The sequence below is a fragment of the Vidua chalybeata genome, chromosome 19 (assembly GCF_026979565.1).
Source record: "Vidua chalybeata isolate OUT-0048 chromosome 19, bVidCha1 merged haplotype, whole genome shotgun sequence".
Taxonomy (NCBI): Eukaryota; Metazoa; Chordata; class Aves; order Passeriformes; family Viduidae; genus Vidua; species Vidua chalybeata.
Genome location: NC_071548.1, coordinates 6,980,568 through 6,999,528, shown reverse-complemented (window position 1 = coordinate 6,999,528; position 18,961 = coordinate 6,980,568). Strand labels below are relative to the sequence as shown.

The 18,961-nt window shown below is 65.3% G+C and overlaps 3 protein-coding genes across 14 annotated transcripts; 1 reads left to right on the top strand and 2 right to left on the bottom strand.

Annotated features, from left to right (window-relative positions):
* Window positions 1-664: 664 nt before the first annotated feature.
* Window positions 665-9,351, bottom strand: SLC26A11 (solute carrier family 26 member 11). Of its 12 annotated transcripts, none has more exons than XM_053960422.1 (16): window positions 9,096-9,351; window positions 8,612-8,804; window positions 8,381-8,466; window positions 7,792-7,871; window positions 7,492-7,634; window positions 6,745-6,920; window positions 6,600-6,672; window positions 6,205-6,255; window positions 6,019-6,079; window positions 5,589-5,644; window positions 4,966-5,106; window positions 3,733-3,860; window positions 2,784-2,883; window positions 2,453-2,586; window positions 2,162-2,234; window positions 665-1,441 (listed from the first exon to the last, which is right to left on the bottom strand). In XM_053960422.1, exons 1-16 carry the CDS (start codon window positions 9,258-9,260, stop codon window positions 1,359-1,361), a joined length of 1,743 nt encoding a protein of 580 aa, XP_053816397.1. In that variant the 5' UTR covers window positions 9,261-9,351; the 3' UTR covers window positions 665-1,358. The 12 variants fall into 12 exon arrangements, with proteins under 12 accessions (XP_053816397.1, XP_053816399.1, XP_053816395.1 ...); XM_053960424.1 differs by having other exon boundaries at window positions 2,453-2,589; window positions 4,966-5,046; XM_053960420.1 differs by having other exon boundaries at window positions 5,589-5,639.
* A 101-nt stretch (window positions 9,352-9,452) lies between these two features.
* SGSH (N-sulfoglucosamine sulfohydrolase) lies at window positions 9,453-12,549 on the top strand. Its single transcript, XM_053960419.1, has 8 exons — window positions 9,453-9,622; window positions 9,852-10,012; window positions 10,138-10,243; window positions 10,457-10,607; window positions 10,849-11,005; window positions 11,175-11,256; window positions 11,334-11,537; window positions 11,806-12,549. Exons 1-8 carry the CDS (start codon window positions 9,535-9,537, stop codon window positions 12,363-12,365), a joined length of 1,509 nt encoding a protein of 502 aa, XP_053816394.1. The 5' UTR covers window positions 9,453-9,534; the 3' UTR covers window positions 12,366-12,549.
* Window positions 12,550-12,803: 254 nt separating this feature from the next.
* On the bottom strand, window positions 12,804-18,937 carry GAA (alpha glucosidase). Its single transcript, XM_053960335.1, has 19 exons — window positions 18,299-18,937; window positions 18,086-18,231; window positions 17,629-17,794; window positions 17,155-17,251; window positions 16,953-17,072; window positions 16,713-16,831; window positions 16,462-16,593; window positions 16,237-16,347; window positions 15,980-16,093; window positions 15,792-15,876; window positions 15,585-15,702; window positions 15,272-15,405; window positions 15,001-15,152; window positions 14,666-14,814; window positions 14,443-14,584; window positions 14,134-14,232; window positions 13,804-13,968; window positions 13,480-13,632; window positions 12,804-13,239 (listed from the first exon to the last, which is right to left on the bottom strand). Exons 1-19 carry the CDS (start codon window positions 18,680-18,682, stop codon window positions 13,180-13,182), a joined length of 2,646 nt encoding a protein of 881 aa, XP_053816310.1. The 5' UTR covers window positions 18,683-18,937; the 3' UTR covers window positions 12,804-13,179.
* Between the last annotated feature and the right edge of the window lie 24 nt (window positions 18,938-18,961).

The window sequence follows — 18,961 nt, the reverse complement described above, 5'->3', positions numbered from 1 at the left end:
TTGGAGGAGAGCACTTGGTGCTGGTGCCCACAACCACAAGCGGATTCCGCAGTCCAAAGTAGGGGCACGGCTGGTGCCCCGTCCCGCATCCGACCAGGACCAAGGCGAAGACGGGCTCCCCGCAAGCCCTGCCCTCCACCCGTGCTCACACAGGTTTGGGCACGCACACATTCCTGAAGAACCAGCCCGTTTTACCCCCACGTCCCCGTTTTCCCCCTCCGGCATCCCCATGGTGCAGCAAGGAACTCACAGCTCAGGGCACTCCAGGGCAGGACCCGGAGCCCCGGGCAGGTGCGTGGCTCCCCGGGCAGATGTGTGGCTCCCCGGGCAGATGTGTGGCTCCCCGGCAGGTGCGTGGCTCCCCGGGCAGGTGTGTGGCTCCCCGGGCAGGTGTGTGGCTCCCCGGGCAGGTGCGTGGCTCCCCGGGCAGGTGTGTGGCTCCTCGGGCAGGTGCGTGGCTCCCGGGCGCCTGTGCTGTCCTTCCAGCACCTCCGGCGGCAGGAGCTGTGCAGAGCGTGCCCTCGGGCTCGGCTCACCCGCACTGCTCCAGCCTGCTTTCGGTTTCTGTTCCCCGGCACGCTCGGCAGCACCGAGAAGATAACTCCCCTTCCCACACAAAAGGGAAAAAGCTTTCCCTCAGGAAGGCAGAGATCACACTGACTCATTAGCAGTTTCTGGTTTATTACACCCTCGCTGCCGGCCGAGGGCCGTTCAAGGAAACTGAATTCCTGACCCTGCCCAGCCCCACCAGGTGCTGTCCCCATCACACTGTTGGTGTCACCGTGCCTGTCCCCTCGGCAGGGCCCAGGCCAGGGGCTGCACCCCAGGGTGACAGCCCAGCCCTGACCCTGGCCCTGACCCTGACTCTGACCCTGACCCTGACCCTGACCCTGGCAGTGTTTGGCACAACGCCCCACAGACAAGATAAGGATAAAAAAGGTAAGGATAAAAATCAGTAAGGAGCACAATCCCAGACGTTTTCCCTCTCCCAGCAGCTGGAGGCTGAGCCCCTGTGTCCGCCTGGAGGGCAGCACAGCAGCCCTGAAACAGCTTTGAGAGCTCACCCTACATCACCACTGGAGTGGCCCCGAACATGGAAAAGGTCCAGAATTAAAACAGTTGTTTAAAAAACGACAGCAGCTCCCTGGAGGGAGGATGGCTTTGCACTGGGCACTGCGACCAGGAACAGCCTTGTCCCACAGCCCGTGTGGGGCTGGGCTGGTGCTGCTCTGTCCATCTCGGTGTGGGACATGGGGACAGTCCATCCCCGTGCCCAGGAGGCCTGCCTGGGGCAGGTGGCTCCCTCGGAGGCTGTTGGTGTCACTGGGGTGGCACAGGACGTTCAGCCCAAACGGGTCTCACTGGATGAGCCCGGTGCTCTCGGCAGTGCTGGTGAGGGGCTCTGCCCCGCTGCCCCCCGGCTCCGCTCCCCTGCAATGCTCTGGGACAGGAGAGGGGGAAGCAGAGTCAAGGCAAGGCTCATGTCCTGGCTCTGGCTGGGACAGAGGGCATTTTATTCCCAGGAGCGGGTTCAGAGCTGTGTTTGGGCTCAGGATGAGGCTGCTGTTGATAACAGCCGGGTGGCTCAGCTGCTGCTGAGCAGTGCTTACACTAAGCCAAGGCCTTCTCAGGCTGCCTGGGCAGCGAGGAGCTGGGAGGGGGCAGAGGCAGGAGAGCTGCCCCAGAGCCCAGAGGGATGTTGCAGAGCACGGGGCATGGTGCTGAAGGACAGACTGTGGGGATCTGGCCGAGGGGTGAGGGCCACTGCTCAGGGGCTGGCTGGGCATTGCTCAGAGGGTGGTGAGCAAGCAGCCTGTGCATCACTCGCTTTGGCTATTCCTTTATGGTTATTGTCATTTTCCTTTTCTGTCCTATTAAACTGCCTTCATCTCAGCTCAAGATTCTCTTGATTCTGCCCCACCCCTCTGCAGGGGGAGTGAAGGGCTGTGTGGTGCTGAGCTGCTGCTGGGTTGAACCACCAGAGCTCACCACAAATCCCCTGGGCAGGGGAGACCCAATTCTTGGGAGGGACTCCAGCTCATCCTCCCAAGAGCCCCTGCAGCCCCCACTCTGCTGCTCTGCAGCTGGACAGGTCACATCTCCACGGGAATTCTCCAGAGCCACACTCATCCCGTCCTGGGAGAGCAGCCCAGAGCCTCACCTGCCTCCTCCCAGCTGCGGAAATGCTGGAATCCTTCTAAGTCTGCAGACAGGAGGACTTGGAGAACGGGGTCCTGAGGGCAGAGAAGCCTGGGCTGGGGGAGTGCTGGCCACTCCCCACCCCCCAGGGCAGAGCCCCCAGCCATCCCAGCACGGCACCCAGCCCTTCCCAGAGCACCCAGCCCTTCCCAGCCCCAGCCTCCAGCTCCGTGGGATGGCGATGGCAGCTGGGCTGAGCCCATCATCCACACCCCCCGCGGGCCCGGGCTGGCGTGGCCGAGGTCCCACACACCTGCAGGCCACAGAAGGCCAGCGAGAGGCCGTGCCTGCGCAGCTCCTGCAGCAGCTCCGCCAGCCCCAGCAGCGCCGTGTAATCGATGCTGCTGACGTGGCTGCAGTCCAGCACCACAGAGCGCGCGGGAGATGCTGCTGGAAGAGCACGAGGCCACGTCCCAACGAGTCCAGAAATGAGCAGCCCACGGGTGCCAGCCCTCAGAGCCAGGGCAGGGCGGGCAGGGGTGGCACAGCTGTGCTGTCACCGCTGGCACACGCAGTCCCAGGGCCTGGGCGGCACCTGCAGGCGGTGACAGCCGTGTCCCCAGGACACGCTGGGAGCGCTGTACCTGCCAGAGCACGGCTGCACACCGAGTCCCTCAGGTGCTCCACGGCCGGGAAGTGCAGGCTGCTCCCCGGCTGCACCAGCAGCACGGCCCCCTCTGACACCTGCGGGGGGAGACAGCCACAGGGAGCTCGGGGCTGTGACCTTCCCCGGCAGGGACAACTGCCCGTGTCACCCACTGCCCTCCTGGATGGAGTGGGAGAAGCAGGAGCCCCCATCCCTCAGGGAACCCCTCCTGCACACAGCCCAGTGTCAGCAGGGCAGGGACAGCAATGCCTCCCTCTCCTGCTGTCCCGTCTGAGGCTATTCCCTTCCTCCTGCTCTCTCAAAGGGGTCCCTGTGCTGTGCCTGTGGCAGACTGGGGACGGCAAGAACAGGTCAGGAGCATCCTGCACCCCAGCACCTCCCTGCCCTCAGGAGCCCCCTCCCAGCTCCCTGGCCCTGCCACATCCAAGGGTGTGAGAAATGGACTTGCAAGGAATTCTCAAAATCTGCCAGAAAGCTGACACAGTTTAGTACACGTGTATGCAGCCTCTGAGATAAGGTGTGCTGGCTTAGGAGGGCCATGGAATAGAGATGACATTGCTGAGAGAGAGATGGAACTAGAAACAAGTTTCAACAAGTTTCAAATGATGGCCTTGCAAAAAGACCAGATATTTTAGAGAATTAGAACTGTGAAAGATGCATCATGGCATTACGTGGGGTAAAAATATAAGTGATTGGTGTTAGAAGTAATAACAGCATTGTGTGGCAAAAGCAAATAGGCTGAAAAACATTTCTAAGGTGTTGTAACCAGGAAATAGGCTGGCTTCTGATGGAATGGCATTGAGTTATACATCTCTTATGTCTCACCCTTCATGGAGATAATGGAATAAAATCTTTTAAAACGCCTCTCCATTGCCCCATCTCTGAAAAGCTGGGAAAACCAACACAAGGGCAAGGGTGAAGCTCACCTTTATCGGGGGCCTGGCAATGGAGTAGAGCAGGAGAACCCCAGAAACCAGCACCCCGGCCACAATTCCATACTGGACCTCCCAGAAGCAGAGCAGGAATGTCACACAGAGGGGCACAAGGTCCAGCCCTGCAAGAGAGAGAAGCCAGGCTCGGCTGTGGCTGGTCCTGGTGCCACAGGGCACTCAGTGACAGCGTCCGTGCAGGTGGCTGGGGCAGCTTCGGTGGAGCTGCAGGTGGAGCTCTGGGTGGGAGCCCTTGGAATGGGCCGTGAACTGTCCCTTTGCATGACAAAGGACCCAGGAACCGTGGGCAGCCACATGATGGGACACTCAGAGAGAGTGATGGGACACTCAAAGAGAGTGATGGGACACTTCAGAGAGAGTGATGGGACACTCAGACAGTGATTGGGACACTCAGAGACAGTGATGGGGCACTCAGACAGTGATGGGACACTCAGAGAGAGTGATGGGACACTCAGAGACAGTGATGGGACACTCAGAGAGTGATGGGACACTTCAGAGAGAGTGATGGGACACTCAGACAGTGATTGGGACACTCAGAGACAGTGATGGGACACTCAGAGACAGTGATTGGGACATTCAGACAGTGATTGGGGCACTCAGTGATAGGACATTCAGACAGTGATGGGACACTCATACAGTGATGGGACACTTCAGAGAGAGTGATGGGACATTCAGACAGTGATGGGACACTCAGAGACAGTGATTGGGACATTCAGACTGATTGGGACACTCAGAGAGAGTGATGGGACATTCAGAGACAGTGATGGGACACTCAGACAGTGATGGGACATTCAGAGACAGTGATGGGACACTCAGACAGTGATGGGACACTCAGACAGTGATGGGACACTCAGAGACCACCCCCAGACTTCTGCATGTCTGTGAGGGGATAAAAGGATAAAAGCTCACAGGCTCCTTTGTTCTGGATCCCTCCTCAGAAACACCCAACTCGAGCTGTTATTCTGTTATTTAGTTACTGCACCATGATTAAATTGTTTTGAGGATCTGGACACACGAGACTCTGCTATGGGAAACCTGGGGTAGAGCCGGAGAGGAAACCTGGTCTGTGTGAGTGGGGCAGGGGGAGCCGTGAAGGGGCCTCAGTCCCAGCTCAGGGGGGCCAGTGTGACTGCCGGAGTGGCTCCTGCATGGCTGCACTGGGAAGTGTCCTAAGCAGGGGGATTGCCCGTTGCCCAGGGATGGGCTCACTCTTGACCCGCCAGAGCGTCCGGAAGATGCCGGCGTCGAACATGGGCACCACGGCCGAGATGATGACGGCGGCCAGCGCCGCTTTGGGGATGTAAGAGAAGAGAGAGGTGAGGTACGCCAGGGACAGCAGGACCAGGGCACCTGAGGGAGGGGGGACCCTGAGCCACGGGCACCCCAGCACCCAGGGTCTCCAAGACCCGGGGGTCCCCACACACAGGGGTCCCGACACCCAGGGGTCCCTAACACCCAGGGGTCCCCAACACACAGGGGTCCCGACACCCAGGGGTCCCTGACACCTGGGGTCCCGACACCCAGGGGTCCCCAACACCCAGGGGTCCCCAACACCCAGGGGTCCCAACACCTGGGGATCCCAACACCCAGGGGTCCCCAGCACCTAGGGATCTCAACACCCAAGCCCACACCCACGGGTCCCTGACACCCAGGGATCCCCAACACCCAGGGATCCCAATACCCAGGGGTCCCCAACACCCAGGGATCCCAATACCCAGGGGTCCCCAGCACGGGCAGCAGCCCGGGGGCAGGGCAGGGCAGGCAGGGCAGGGCAGGGCAGGGCAGAGCTGGGCAGAGCAGGGCAGGGCAGGCAGGGCAGGGCAGGGCTGTACCTGTGACCAGCCCTCCCGCGGGGGTGCACACCCCTGACTGAGCATTCACCGCTGTCCTGAAACGCAAACCCACGCGTGCCAGGCTGTGCAGGGCCGGGGGCTGGGGCTGCTCCTGCCCACCGCCCAGACCCCACCCAGGAGAGCCACCCGCCCTGTCCCTGTCAGGGAGGAACACGAGCAAGCCCCCGGCTTCCAGGACTGCACAGCAGGAAGGGAAGTGGCCCCTCAGCGAAGGGAAGTGGCCCTCAACAGAAGGGAAGGTGGCCACTGGCGGCCACATGCATAGCCCGGCCACCAAGGTGGGCTGCTGGGGACCAGGGCACGAGCTCAGGATCCCACTGGGGACAACACAGTCCTCCACTGAGGATCTTGCAGAGCTCCCTCACCACACAGCCCCAGCGAGTGCCCTGCTCCCCCTCCTGCTACCCACCGGCCAAAGCTGCCCGTGATGGGGTACGAGGAGACGAAGGAGCCCAGGAGATTGGCAACGCCTGAGGAGACACAGGAGAGGGGCTGGGGAGGAGGCACTGCTGTGTCTGTGTCCCCAGGAGTGCCCAGATGGGGATCTGTGGGACACCCAGCCCCACCCCTGCCATCCTGAGCAAGCAGCTCTTACCCAGAGCCAGCAGCTCCTGGTCGGGGTCAATCCTGTAACCACTCTGCGAGGCTGAAAGGAGATGTTGGCATTGGCCCGAGGCTCACACAGGCACCTGCCACGCACATGGAGCAGGACCAGCAGTGACCGGGACCGTGTGGGCCCTGTCCTGGCACCCCTTGGGCACAGGAGCACCCCGAGACAACGCTCACCTCCTGGGCAAATTTCAGCTGTGCTCCCCACAGGACCCCTCCTGCCAGCCCATGCTGTGAACTGGAGCCCAGTCCCTCCCAGTGCCCCAAAAGGAACAGCACCTTCCCCAGCACCCCAAGCCCTTGCAGAGACCCCTCCCCAGCACCCTGAGCCCCTGCAGAGACCCCCTGAGAGCACAGGGCAGGACCCTGGCCCAGCCCTACCGAAAGCCTTGGCGATGGCGACGCTCTCCAGCAGCCCCATGAGCGGCACCACGGCCAGCCCGACCCCCATGTCCTGGGAGGAAGGATCCAGTCAGGGGGGGCTGGGAGGGAGCAGAGCAGCCCCCGGGGGGCTGCCAGCACCCACCTGCACCATGCTCTGGAAGGGGACGGTGCCGTTGGGCGCTGCCAGGGAGAAGCGTGGCGGCCGGAAGGCTGGCAGGCCCTGGGGGATGCTGCCGGTGAGCCTGAAGGGCTGGGAGCCCCTCACCTGGAAGGAGTAAGCCACCAGGCCAGCAAACAGGACCACGAGAGCGTTGCGTGCTGCCAGAGTGGAGAGAGCAACCGTGAAAGCTGCCCGGAGCAGCGGGAGGGGGCAGGAGATGGGCACCCGAGCTGCTGGGGACTCGCCCGCCTTAGGAAGGGGCGCAGTGGAGGAGCCCTGGGACACTGTCCCCCCCCGACCCACCTCCAGGACTTGCCTCCTGCCAGCCTGGGCTTTCCCAGTTTCAGGCTCTGCCTTCCCTGACCCAAAGAGACGAGCCCCTGGGAGGGGGACGGGGCAGGGTGTCGCCCTGTTCTTTTGAGAGTTTTAAAGTTCTTCTAAAAGTTTCAGTATATTTACATATTTTTACTGAGTTTTCTCACACTGTTCATATAAGCAATGATTGTTTTGCATTATTCTTTGTGGATGGATGGATTGTTGGTTTGACCAGAGTGGTTGGAGAGGTGGCAGTTTCACCCTCCAGTCCACTGCCACTTTTGCTATTGTATATATAGTAGAGTCAGAAAATAAAGTTTGCTTTTTTGAGTTCTTTTTCTTTCCTTTTACATCTAGCCTGCTTCTGTGAGTTATTCCGTGTCACAGTGTGACAGTGGGGGACAGCTGACACACCTGTGGCAGAGATCCAGACAATCAGGTAGCTGATCCTGACAGCCAGTGGTTCTGCGGGGGCAGCTTGGGGCAGGTGGCTCTTCATGGCCCGGAGCCCTGCCAGCGTGGCCAGGCAGCTCAGCCCCAGCACAGCGTCCCCAGCCCTGCAAGAGGCACATCAGTGCCACCCCAAACACGCTGTGAGGGCTCCCACAAAGCCCGGGGCTTTGTGTCACAGCCGAGAAATCAGCCCAAGCTGCGAGCGCAGAGACGGGGAGGGAAGCAGCTGCAGGGCAGGGGGCAGGGCAGGCTGCTGCTGACCTGGTCTCCCCGATCCTCCTCAGCGTCTCATAGACCTGCAGGAAGAACTGCCTCGGGATGCCCTGCAGCCCCAGGATGTTCTGTGCAGGCAGACAAAGCAGACAAAGCGTGCTGGCAGCCCAGCCTGGCCCTGTGACCGCAGCCATTGGCCAACGCCGGCCTGGAGCTGCTGCCACAGGCTCTGATTTGGGTTAACCACAAAGGAAGTCTGGCAGCCCAGCAGAGCCTCAGGTCCCTGGGATGCCAGCGAGGGACTGCTGGGGCTGAAAATCACCCCCAGCTTCCAAATTTGCAAACGCACTGTGCCAGAGAATCGCCCAGTGCCTCCTGCAAGTGACCAGATCCCACCTCCTGGTTTTACTGGTGTCCTGGATGCCACCAGCTGGTCACCAGCAGAGGGTGTGTTCAGCTTGGTCTGCTCCGAGCAGAGCGCTCAGGGACCCAGCAGAACCACTGGCAGGGGGTCCCGGGACCCCTTTGGGGCTCCTTCCCCCTGCACCAAGCACAGGGCCCAGCCTGGTGCTAAATATCCCAGTTGCACAGCACTAGGAGAGAGCTGGAGAGGCAGCCAGGACAGGGCAGGTCCTACCTTGATCTGGTTGAAGCTAATGGTGATGGAAGCAGCTGATGTAAACCCCTTAATGACAGGGCAGGAAATGAAATCCAGAAGGAATCCTGCATGGGATGGCAGGCAGTGAGCACGCTCCTCACCCCAGCGGGACAGTCCCAGTGTCCCGGAGAGCAGAGAGGAGGAAGGAACAGCTACAGGCTGTACAGCAACATCCTAAGCATACATCAGGGCATGGCAGGAGCGTCTCACCGAGGCGCAGGAGCCCCATGGCCAGCTGAACGCAGCCAGAGAGGAAGGCGAGGAGCACGGCATAGACGGGCTGGTGGAAGGCGTACGAGGAGACCAGCAGGGACATGATGGCCGTGGGACCCAGCGTCACGTCCTTGGCCGTGCCCAGGAAGCAGTAGACGAAGCAGCCCATGAAGGAGGAATAGAGGCCGTACTGCAGGGCGACAGAAGGGGCACTGGCACAGCCCTGGGAGAGGCCGGACACCTCCCGGACTGGGAGGGCTGGGCTGATCTCGGGTCACTCCCAGGGCCCTTGGCACAGGCATGGCATCCTGCCCGGGAAATGGGCGACTGCAGAGCGCCAGCCCTTGGTCAGCCAGCCCAGCCCAGCCCTGCCCGCCACACTGCCGGGCTGCTCCGGGAGCGGGGTCCCGCATCACCCCCGGCCGGAGGCAGCCCGGGGAGCGGCGGGTCCCCGGCTCCCGGCCCTGGGCCTGGCACCCACCTGCGGCGGCAGCCCGGCCAGCTCGGCGTAGGCCAGCGCCTGGGGCACGGTGGTCAGTCCCACGGCCAGCCCGGCCAGCAGGTCCAGCGGCAGCCACGCCCGGGAATACCGCGGCAGCCAGCGCAGGACCGGCAGCGCCGGGCGCGGACACCGGGACCTCGGCATGGCCGGGATCCCCGCGGGGCCGGGGTCGGTACCGGGGGCCCAGCGGGATCCCCGCGGGGCCGGGGCCGGTACCGGGGGCCGAGCGGGGCCGGGGCCGCGCGGAGCCGCCGGTGCCAGCCCGGCACTGACCGCGGCTCCGCCCGCGCCGGATCTGAGCGGCCGGGGCGCCTCATGTGACCGGGGTGAGGAGGAGCCGGAGGAGCCGCCGAGCCCCGCTGCCGGTGCCGGTGCTGCTGCCGGTGCCGGTGCTGCTGCCGGTGCCGGTGCCGGTGCCATGCGGCCCTGGGCGCTGGCGCTGCTGCTGGGCGCGCTCTGCCCCGGCGGAGCCGCGGCCCCGGCCCGCAATGTGCTGCTGCTCCTGGGTGAGTGCGGCCCGGCCCGGCGCGGCCCCGGAGCCGGCCCGGACCCCCCCTGCCCGGGGCTCGGCGCCGGGGGCATCCCGCGCCCGGGAGGGAGGGACGGTCCCGGGCTCCGCTGCATCCCCTCCGCAGCACCGCCCGGGCCACCCGCAGCCCCGGTGCTCCCGGTGTCAGCAGTGCCCCCCGGCCCGCTCAGGGACACCCCCGGGCTGACCCCGCACCCGTCCCGCAGCCGATGACGGCGGCTTCGAGATCGGCGCCTACAACAACTCGGCCATCCGCACGCCGAACCTGGACGCGCTGGCCCGGCGCGGTTTGCTCTTCCAGAACGCCTTCACCTCCGTGAGCAGCTGCTCCCCGAGCCGGGCCAGCATCCTGACCGGCTTACCCCAGGTAGGGGCGCCTGCCTGCGCCGGGCCGGGGCTGCCAGCCCGCGGCAGGTCACGGGCACGGCTGGACGTGTTTCGGAGCCGGGCTGGCAGCCCTGGTCCGACCGCGCCGTGTCCCCTCACCTGCAGCACCAGAACGGGATGTACGGGCTGCACCAGGACGTGCATCACTTCAACTCCTTCGACGGCGTGCGGAGCCTGCCCCAGCTGCTCAGCCACGCTGGCGTCCGGACAGGTAGGAGCTGGGACGGGCAGGAGCTGGGACAGGCAGGAGCTGGGACGGGCAGGGAGCACCAAACCAAACCCCACTGTCAGAACTCAGTGGCTAAACTGCCCGTGAGCCAGGGAGCCCTGCCAGGACCTGTGGCTGTCCCTGCAGAGAGGAGACAGCAGCAGCTACATCCCCCCTGCACTGCTCCTGGCACAGCAGCCGTCTGCTTTCTCACAGGGATAATTGGGAAGAAGCACGTGGGGCCGGGGGCTGTGTACCCCTTCGACTTCGCCTACACAGAGGAGAACAGTTCGGTCCTGCAGGTTGGGAGAAACATCACCCGGATCAAGGAGCTCGTCCGGCGGTTCCTGCAGAGCCAGGACGAGAGGTGAGACTGCCTCCTTGTCCTGGGAATGGCTCAGGGGAGGAGAGGAACTGGCTTCACTGAAGATGCGTCCCCATGGCCCAGCTGGTCACAAACAGGAAGGGGCCCCTTGTCCCTGGGTCCCCCCATATCCAGATTAGGTGGGGGGAGTCCTGCTGACCCCAGCTCGCCACGGCACAGCCCAGGAAGGTCTCCAGGCAGTCCTTTGCTTCACCACCTCCACATCCCCCCTTTCCATCCCTAGGCCTTTCTTCCTCTATGTTGCCTTCCACGACCCCCACCGCTGCGGGCACTCCCAGCCCCAGTACGGGGCCTTCTGTGAGAAGTTTGGCAATGGAGAGAGCGGGATGGGCTGGATCCCTGACTGGAAGCCACAGATTTACCACCCGGAGCAAGTGCAGGTGAGAACCTGCGGGTACGTGTGGGGCTCTGCGGGGCTGCACGTGATGGCAGCCTCTGATGGAGCCAGGGCTGCTCCCAGCTTGTCACTGCCCCCGGTGTCACAGCAAGAGCTGGCGAAGGCACAGGGGCCTGTGTCAGCCACGTGCCCCTTTCCCTGTCTCCGTTTAGGTCCCTGCCTTTGTCCCGGACACGCTGGCTGCCCGGGAGGACCTGGCTGCCCAGTACACGACCATCGGGCGCATGGACCAAGGTGGGAGCCGTGGCCAGGCTGGGGCTGAGCTCTGCAGCCCGTCCCTTGCCCCCTGAGCTCTGCTCCTCCTCTCACAGGGATCGGGCTGGTCCTGGAGGAGCTGCGCCGCGCCGGCTTCCTCAACAGCACCCTGGTGATCTACACCTCCGACAACGGCATCCCCTTCCCCGGAGGCAGGACCAACCTCTACCGCTCGGGCACCGCCCAGCCGCTGCTCCTCTCCTCCCCGGAGCACCCGCAGCGCTGGGGGCAGGCCAGCCCGGCCTTCGCCAGCCTCCTGGGTAAGAGCCGAGGGAGGGAGGCAGCGCAGCTGTGCCAGGGGGTGTGGGCTGCTCCCCACCCGCCCTACGCCAAAACTCAGGGTCCTGTCCCTGGGGGCAGCCCTGAGCCCTCAGCATTGGCAGGGCCAGTGCAGGGAAGGGAGAGGAGGGAGGATGGAACAGGGTCCCCTGCAGGGACACCATCCCTGGGGACCTCTCTGCCCCTCTCTGGAGCCGAGTTTCCTCCCACAGTGCCTGTCCCTGCTCTCACCCTTTTCCTCCCCTCCAGACCTGACGCCGACCATTCTGGACTGGTTCTCCATCCCCTACCCTGCTTACAGCATCTTTGGCACCAGGCGGGTGCAGCTCACGGGGAAGTCTCTCCTGCCAGCCCTGGAGTCGGAGCAGCCCTGGGCCACCGCCTTCAGCAGCCAGAGCCACCACGAGGTGACCATGTACTACCCCATGCGAGCCGTCCAGCACCGGCAGTTCCGCCTCATCCACAACCTCAACTACAAGATGCCCTTCCCCATCGACCAGGACTTCTACGTCTCGCCCACCTTCCAGGACCTGCTGAACCGCACCAGGGCGGGGCGGCCGACGCACTGGAACAAGAGCCTGCACCAGTACTACTACCGGGCCCGCTGGGAGCTCTTCGACTGCAGCCGTGACCCCGCCGAGAGCCAGAACCTGGCCCCCGACCCCCGCTACGCCAGCGTGCTGCAGCTGCTGCGTGCGCAGCTCCTCAAGTGGCAGTGGGACACGGGGGACCCCTGGGTGTGCGCCCCCGACGCTGTCCTGGAGGAGAAACTGAGCCCCCCGTGCCGGCCGCTGCACAACGAGCTCTGAGTGCCGCCCGTGCCCCGTGGGGCACGAGGGCTCGGAGCGGGTGACACCACGAGGCTCTGCCCTCTGCGCTGCCAGCAGCGCCTGGCCCCAGAGCACCGAGGGATTCCTGGTGCCTGGGCTCTCAGCCAGAGGAGCTGGAGGGCCAAGCTGCCCCTCAATAAAGCCTCTGGAGGATAAGGCTCCATTTTCACCTGGAGCTGAGCACACGCCTGCAGCAGCCCCCAGCTTGGAGCAGCAGGACAGGCCAAGGGCCTCTGTGGCACAGTCAGGGCTGCAGGAACAGCTGGGGATCCCCAGTGTTCTGGGAAATGGGGCGAAGCCTTCAAGGGACACAGGGGGTCACTGGAGACCTCCAGGCAGGGACAGAGCTGGGGTGTCCCAGCCAGGGGCGGGGAGCTGAGCACATTCAGGACCAGGAGAGGGGACAAGGACACGGCCTGGGGCTGCTCCCAGCAAACAGCAGCTTTATTCACAGTACTGCTCCCTCCCCAAAACCACAGCCAGGAAACTCCCTGCAGTCTCTGCCCCAGTTACCAATCCCCCAGAGTAACTGGTTTGCTGTCTCACGAGGCACTTGGGTCTTTTCCCCCCTGATTTGATGATGATGAGGTTTTCCCTGTCCCTGGAGGCTGTGCAAGGCCCCCCTCCCTCTGCCAGTCCAGTGCACACCCCTCCATTGACGCCCAGCAGCAGAGGGAGAACAAGGTCCAGGAGCGTGGGAAGAGCAGGGGCAGCTCGGGGTACAGGGGATGGGACGGATTTGGCCTCGGATTCCAGGGGAGCAGCACGGCCTCTCCCTGTGACTGACGCTGGGTCAGGACCAGGAGATCACAAACTGCTCCCACATGGGCAGCGACACAGGGACTCTCAGCACCTGAGGGCACAGGGAAGGTAGAGAGCCAGCCAGGAGGGAGCCCAGGAATGTCAGAGCCCAGGCGAGTCCTGGCCCTTGCAGAGCCCCAGCCTGGCACAGTCCTGGTCCCACAGATCCCCGGGAAGGGCACCCGTGGCCCGTGCTGTGCCATCGCTGGGGCCAGACCCCGCCAGCCCCTCGGCCACACTCCGGGTCCCTTCCCGGCCACCACCCCTCCCCAGGGTGGCAACAAGCACTCACCTGGGTGTCACTGCGGTAGGAGAAGTCACTCACGATGGCACCGTTGGCCAGGACTCGCCGGGGAGGGCTGGTGACCCCCAGCACAGTCACGGCCTCCAGCAGGACCCCGTCCAGGTGGGCGCTGGCCCGCAGCAGCTGGCTGAGCACGGCGTCCTGGGGACACGGGGATGGCACCGTGTGCCCCTCAGCCACCTCACCCAGGGCTCCCCCAGGTGCCCTGCCCCACCTGCTGCCCCTCTGCTGCCCACTGAGCAGACACAGGTGTGCCAGGGCCACCAGGAGCCCCTGCCCAGACGCCCCCCGCCAGCAGCTCCCCGTGCTCACGCTGGAGGCCAGGAAGAGGATCTCGGTGTAGTCCCCCCTCTCAAAGGTCTCCCAGCTCTCCCCATCGTCCCAGAACAGGTCTCCCCTGGCGAAGCCGTCCGGGGTCAGCGCCACCACCAAGGCCATGCCCTTCCCACGGGACTGGGCAGTGCTGAACGCGGGCTCCTGGGGCAGGGGCAGGCACAGCTCGGGGCACTGCCAGAGCCACGTCCCCCAGCCCTGCAGCCACGGCTCCCCTGGCATTGTCCTGGCAGCGCTGTGGGCACTGCCGCCCTCCCAGGCTGCTCAGACAGGTCACCGTGGTGTCACCACAGGGCAGAGGGGGCTCACCTGCAGGGGCAGGATGTGCCCTGCACGGACGTGGACGTTGATGGTGTCCAGGGGCGCTGGCAGGAGGATCCACTGCCCTTTGCTGTGGATGGTGGAGTCCTGCTCGGGGACAAAGAGAGGGAAGAGCAGGCACGGGGTGCCACATGGCAGGGGGGGCGCCGAGCCCAGTGCCAGAGCCCTCAAATGGCCACCAGCAAAGGCAGGCGAGGCACGAGACCCACGCAGCCCCAGGGGAAACGTGCACACATGCAGAAAGGCGCAGGAGGTGCCTCAGCAAAGCCCCCTGTGCAGCACAGCAGGAGCACCCACCCCTGCGAGGCTGTACCACGTCCCTGCCGGGAAGTAGCCGCTGACTTTGGTCTGTCCTGCCTCCAGCACGGGGGTGACGAGCAGCCCCCCGCCCCACAGGAGCTGGCGGTCCACGGCCCAGGTGTTGGGGTCTGTGGGGAACCTGGGGAAGGAGGGGAGGGGAGGGCAGCGCCAGGACACCCTGCAGGCACCCGCCGCAGAGCCCCGCGGGGCTGGCACTCACTCGAGGAACAGGGGCCGCGCCACGGTCTGGCCGGCGCTGTGAGCCCGGTGGAACAGCGTGTACAGGAAGGGCAGGAGGGAGTAGCGGAGGCGCAGGGCGTTCCTCATGGCAGCCTGGGCGGGCGGGCTGAAGGCGAAGGGCTCCTGCGGCTGCGGGGAGGGGAAAGGCCCGAGGGGATGCTCAGCCCAAAGCAGGGCGCGGTTCAGGGAGGCGGCGTGGACTCTCCCAGCACTGGGGCACGCAGCTGAACCAGCCACCTTCCCACGCCGGCAGGGCAGCCCTGGCTCGGCCCAGAGCCCCCCCCTGCCCGGCGGGTGAGGGCTCGCAGGGCTCACCCGGGTGCCGTGGTCGTTGTGGTTCCGCATGAAGGGGTAGAAGGCGCCCAGCTGGGTCCAGCGCACGCACAGCTCCTCGTTCGTGTCGCCCAGGAAGCCGCAGATGTCGGCACCCACCAGGGGCACCCCGAAGAGGTTGAAGAGCAGCACCTCTGCAGGGGGAACAGAGGGCACCAGGGCTCTGCAGCACCAGGGACGGAGCCTGTGGAGAAGCCCCTGGCTGTGGGGGCAAGGGGGAAGCAGGGCTGTGGGTGCAGGCCCCACAGCCTACCTGGTATGGAGTAGTAGAGCTGCTCCCAGTCGCTGCCAACATCCCCGGTCCAGTGCCCGGCGTAGCGCCCGTGCCCAGCGAAGGTGGAGCGTGAGATGATGAAGGGACGCTTGCCCCGGACCCTCAGCAGAGCACTGGGAGTGGGGGGGCTCTGCTCAGCACCCCCCGGCCAGGGAAGGGGCCCAGGGCTCCCACAGTGTCCTGTGTTCCACACCAAACCCTCACCCACCACCCAGTGCCTGCCCACGCTGGGTCTCTCCCAGCTCTGCACCCCCAGCACGTGCAGGAGCTGTGGCAGGAGCCCCAGGCTCACTTGTGGGAGGCGATGGCCTCAGTCAGCCCGTACAGGCTGTGCAGGTTGTAGTGAGAGGACAGGTACTGCTGGCTGGAGGCACAGATGGTCCCGGCTTGCAGGCGGCCCCCAAACACACCTGCAGGGGAAAGGTGGAGCTCAGAGCATCCCCCGGGCTCCTGCCAGCCTCCCCAGAGCCCTGGGCAGGGCTGGAACCCACTCCTGTACCTGGCACGTAGGGGGGATGCTCCAGGGTGTTGCTGGGGCAGCCATCCATGGAGCCCTCCACGAAGTTGGACGGCTCATTCATGTCCTGGGGAGGGAAGGAAAGGACAGGATGGCCTCGCTGCTGCGCCGGGGCCCAGCAGAGGTGCAGGGCAGGAGCCAGGGCCAGCAGCTGCAGCAGGGCCACTCACAAGCCACATGCCATCAAAGGGCACTTGTTCGTGGAAGTCCTTCACCATGTCGTGCCACCACTCGTGAGTCTTTGGGTTGGTGAAGTCCGGGAAGGCCGTGGGGCCTGGCCAGACCTGCAGGAGGGAGAGGGTTGGGCAGAGCCCCCAGCCCCACACACCACCCCACCCCAAAGGTTTCTGTCCCGCTCTTGGGGTGCTGCTGCCCCAGCCCCACTCGAGCCCTGTCCGCGGGCCCTGGGGCTGCTCCCCACGCGCACCTTCCCGATCAGGGGCTGCCCCGTGGCGTTCCGGATGAACACCCCTTGCTTCAGGCCCTCGTCGTAGGGCTTGTAGGTGCCGGGGGGCCCCGAGCTGCTGATCCCAGCATCCTGGAAGGGCACAAAGCCAGGGCTTTACCAGCAACAGCAGGGAACAGCCAGCCCTGCCTTCATCACCAGCCTGGGGCAGCCGAAGCCCGGTGCCCGCCTGCCCGTGCAACTCACCACAATCATGATGTACCTCAGCCCGCGGCTGTGGAAGTCCCGCACCATCTCCGGGTAGTCCTTGAAGCTTTTCTTGTTGAAGGTGAAATCCCTCTTGGCATCTGTGTAATCCAGGTCGTTCCACTGCACATCCTGCGGATGGAGGCGCCGCTGCTTGGGGAGGAGCAGGGACCCCACGTGCTGCCGTGGGACCCCCACCCCACGGGGCTCCCACCAGCCCCCCACGGCCTCCGGGAGCAGCCCGGACCTACCAGGGGGAAGCGGGCTGCTGTCATGTTGGCCACCACCTGCCGGGTGATGTCGGTGGAGGAGTAGCCCCAGCGGCACAGGTGGAAGCCCAGGCCCCAGTACGGGGGCATGAAGGGGAACCCTGGAGGGTGGAGGGTGGGTGCTGGCAGGGATGGCCCAGCCTCGTGCCACCCCCGAGCCCTGCTGTGCCATGGGGCTCACGGCATCCCAGCAGGGCCATCCCGGCCGCGGCGCGGCCGTACCAACCACATCCAGGTACTGCCGCACCACGCTTTTGGGGTCGGGGCCCAGGAAGATGTAGAAGTCCAGGATTCCCCCGGTCGTGCGCCAGGTCAGGGCCGGGCTGGGCTGCAGGAGCACGTCTGGGGAAGCACGAGTGCCAGGGGAGGAAGATGAGGATGGGGATGGGGACAGGGCCACGCCCGGCGCCCCCACGGGACTCACCCATCGCGTTGCTGTTCAGCAGAAAGACACCGTGAGCCGAACCATCGTCCTCCATCACCAGGTAGAAAGGGTGGGAGCTGTAGAGGTTGACGTGGGGCTGCAGTAGAGCACGGGGTGGAGCCAGTGAGGCTCTGCTGGAGACCCCCAGACCCACCCCACTGCCCCCCGCCTCCGGTCAGGAGCACTGGCTTCAGGCACAAACCCAGAGCTGTGCTCCCAAACTCTGCCAACTCAGCCGAGCCCTGCCCTGAGCCAGAGCCCTGCAAACAGCTCCCAGGCAGCACAGAGCTCCCGGGGACAAACCTGGGCCTGGGCACAAGGGTCCCGTGGGCTTGTCCAGTGTTATGGCCGAGGCCCAGGGCTGAACCAGCACAGACACATGTCCCCAGCCCCAGACATGACGTGAGAGGCCGCAGGGCCACCCCCAGGAGCTCAGCTGAACCCGTGTCCCTTTCCCTCAGCCCTGCTCCGTACCGCGGGTGCCATGTCCCGATTCCAGAGGGTGACCCTGGTCCACGCTGTGTCAAGGAACAGCGGCGTCTGGTGCTCCCCCAGCCCCGAAATGAAACGGGAGGGCAGGGAGGTGGAGATCTGCAGGAACTGGTCTGTGAAGAACAGGGGTGCGACCGTGGTGTTCAGCCTGCGGAGAGAAAGGGAGAGCAGGCACTGAGCTGGGGCCAGCGGTGCTGGGCAGGGACACGGCTGCTCATCACCTCGGGAAATAAAAACAAATTTTGGCTGCGCTCTGGGATTCCTGGTTCCCTGCCCAGCCACGGAACTGCAGAGGGAGTCAAAGCAAAGCCCCGACAGGCACCCGAGTGCTGTCACCAGTGTCCCAGATGAACAGCGGTGTCCCTGCACCCACCCTGTGGGGCTGTGCAGGCTTCCAACCCCAATCCCTGGGGAAGCGAGGGGGCACAGGGGCACTCACAGGACTCTCCCGCCGCGCTGCCGGCACACGACGAGGCCGAAGGGCTCCTGGCTGACCTGCAGCCCGTAGAGCGCGGACGGGGCTCGGCCGCGCACCCGCGGCGTGGCCAGCGGCACCTCATAGCGCTGCCGGGCCGCGTCCCGGAGCTGCGGGCGGAGAGCGGTCAGCGGGGGAACGGGGCACCGGGGCACAGCCGGGCGGGCCGGGCCGCACCGTGAAGCGCAGGCGGGCCGGGGTCTCCAGCGCCAGGTCCAGCCGCAGCTCGTCCACCGCTGCCGGCAGGAAGGAGGCGGCCACGCGGCGCAGCCGGGCGGAGAAGCCGCTCTCGGTGGCCGTCAGGTTCTCGGCGCGGTAGCTGCGGTAGCCGCGGGGGAAGAAGCACCAGGGCGGGCCGGGCCCGGCGCGGGGCCCGGGCCCGGGGCTGTAGCAGCAGCCCCGCGCCTCGCAGCCCGCCCGCGACAGGAGCCGCTCGGGGCCGCAGTCGAAGCGGCCGCCCGGGGACACCTCGCAGGCGGCAGCGCCGGGGCCCCGCGCCGCGGCCGGGAACGGGACCAGCAGCGCCAGCAGCGCGGCCGCCACCCCCGGGCCCGGCCCCATGGCCCGGCCTGCGCCTCCGGCAGCGGGGACGCACCGGCACCGGCACCGGCACCGGCACCGGCACTGGAACCGGAACCGGCACCGGCACCGACACCGGCACCGGCACCGCGCGGCACCGCTGCTGCCCGGGCTCGGGCCGCCCCCAGCCCTGAACTCGGGGCTGCACCGGGCGGGGCGGAGAGGCGGGGCCCAGCAGCCGCTCGGGGCAGGGAAAGTGAAACGTAAACAGAAGCATACCGAAAGAATTGCGATGGTACGTCTGAAATAAACATTATAGGC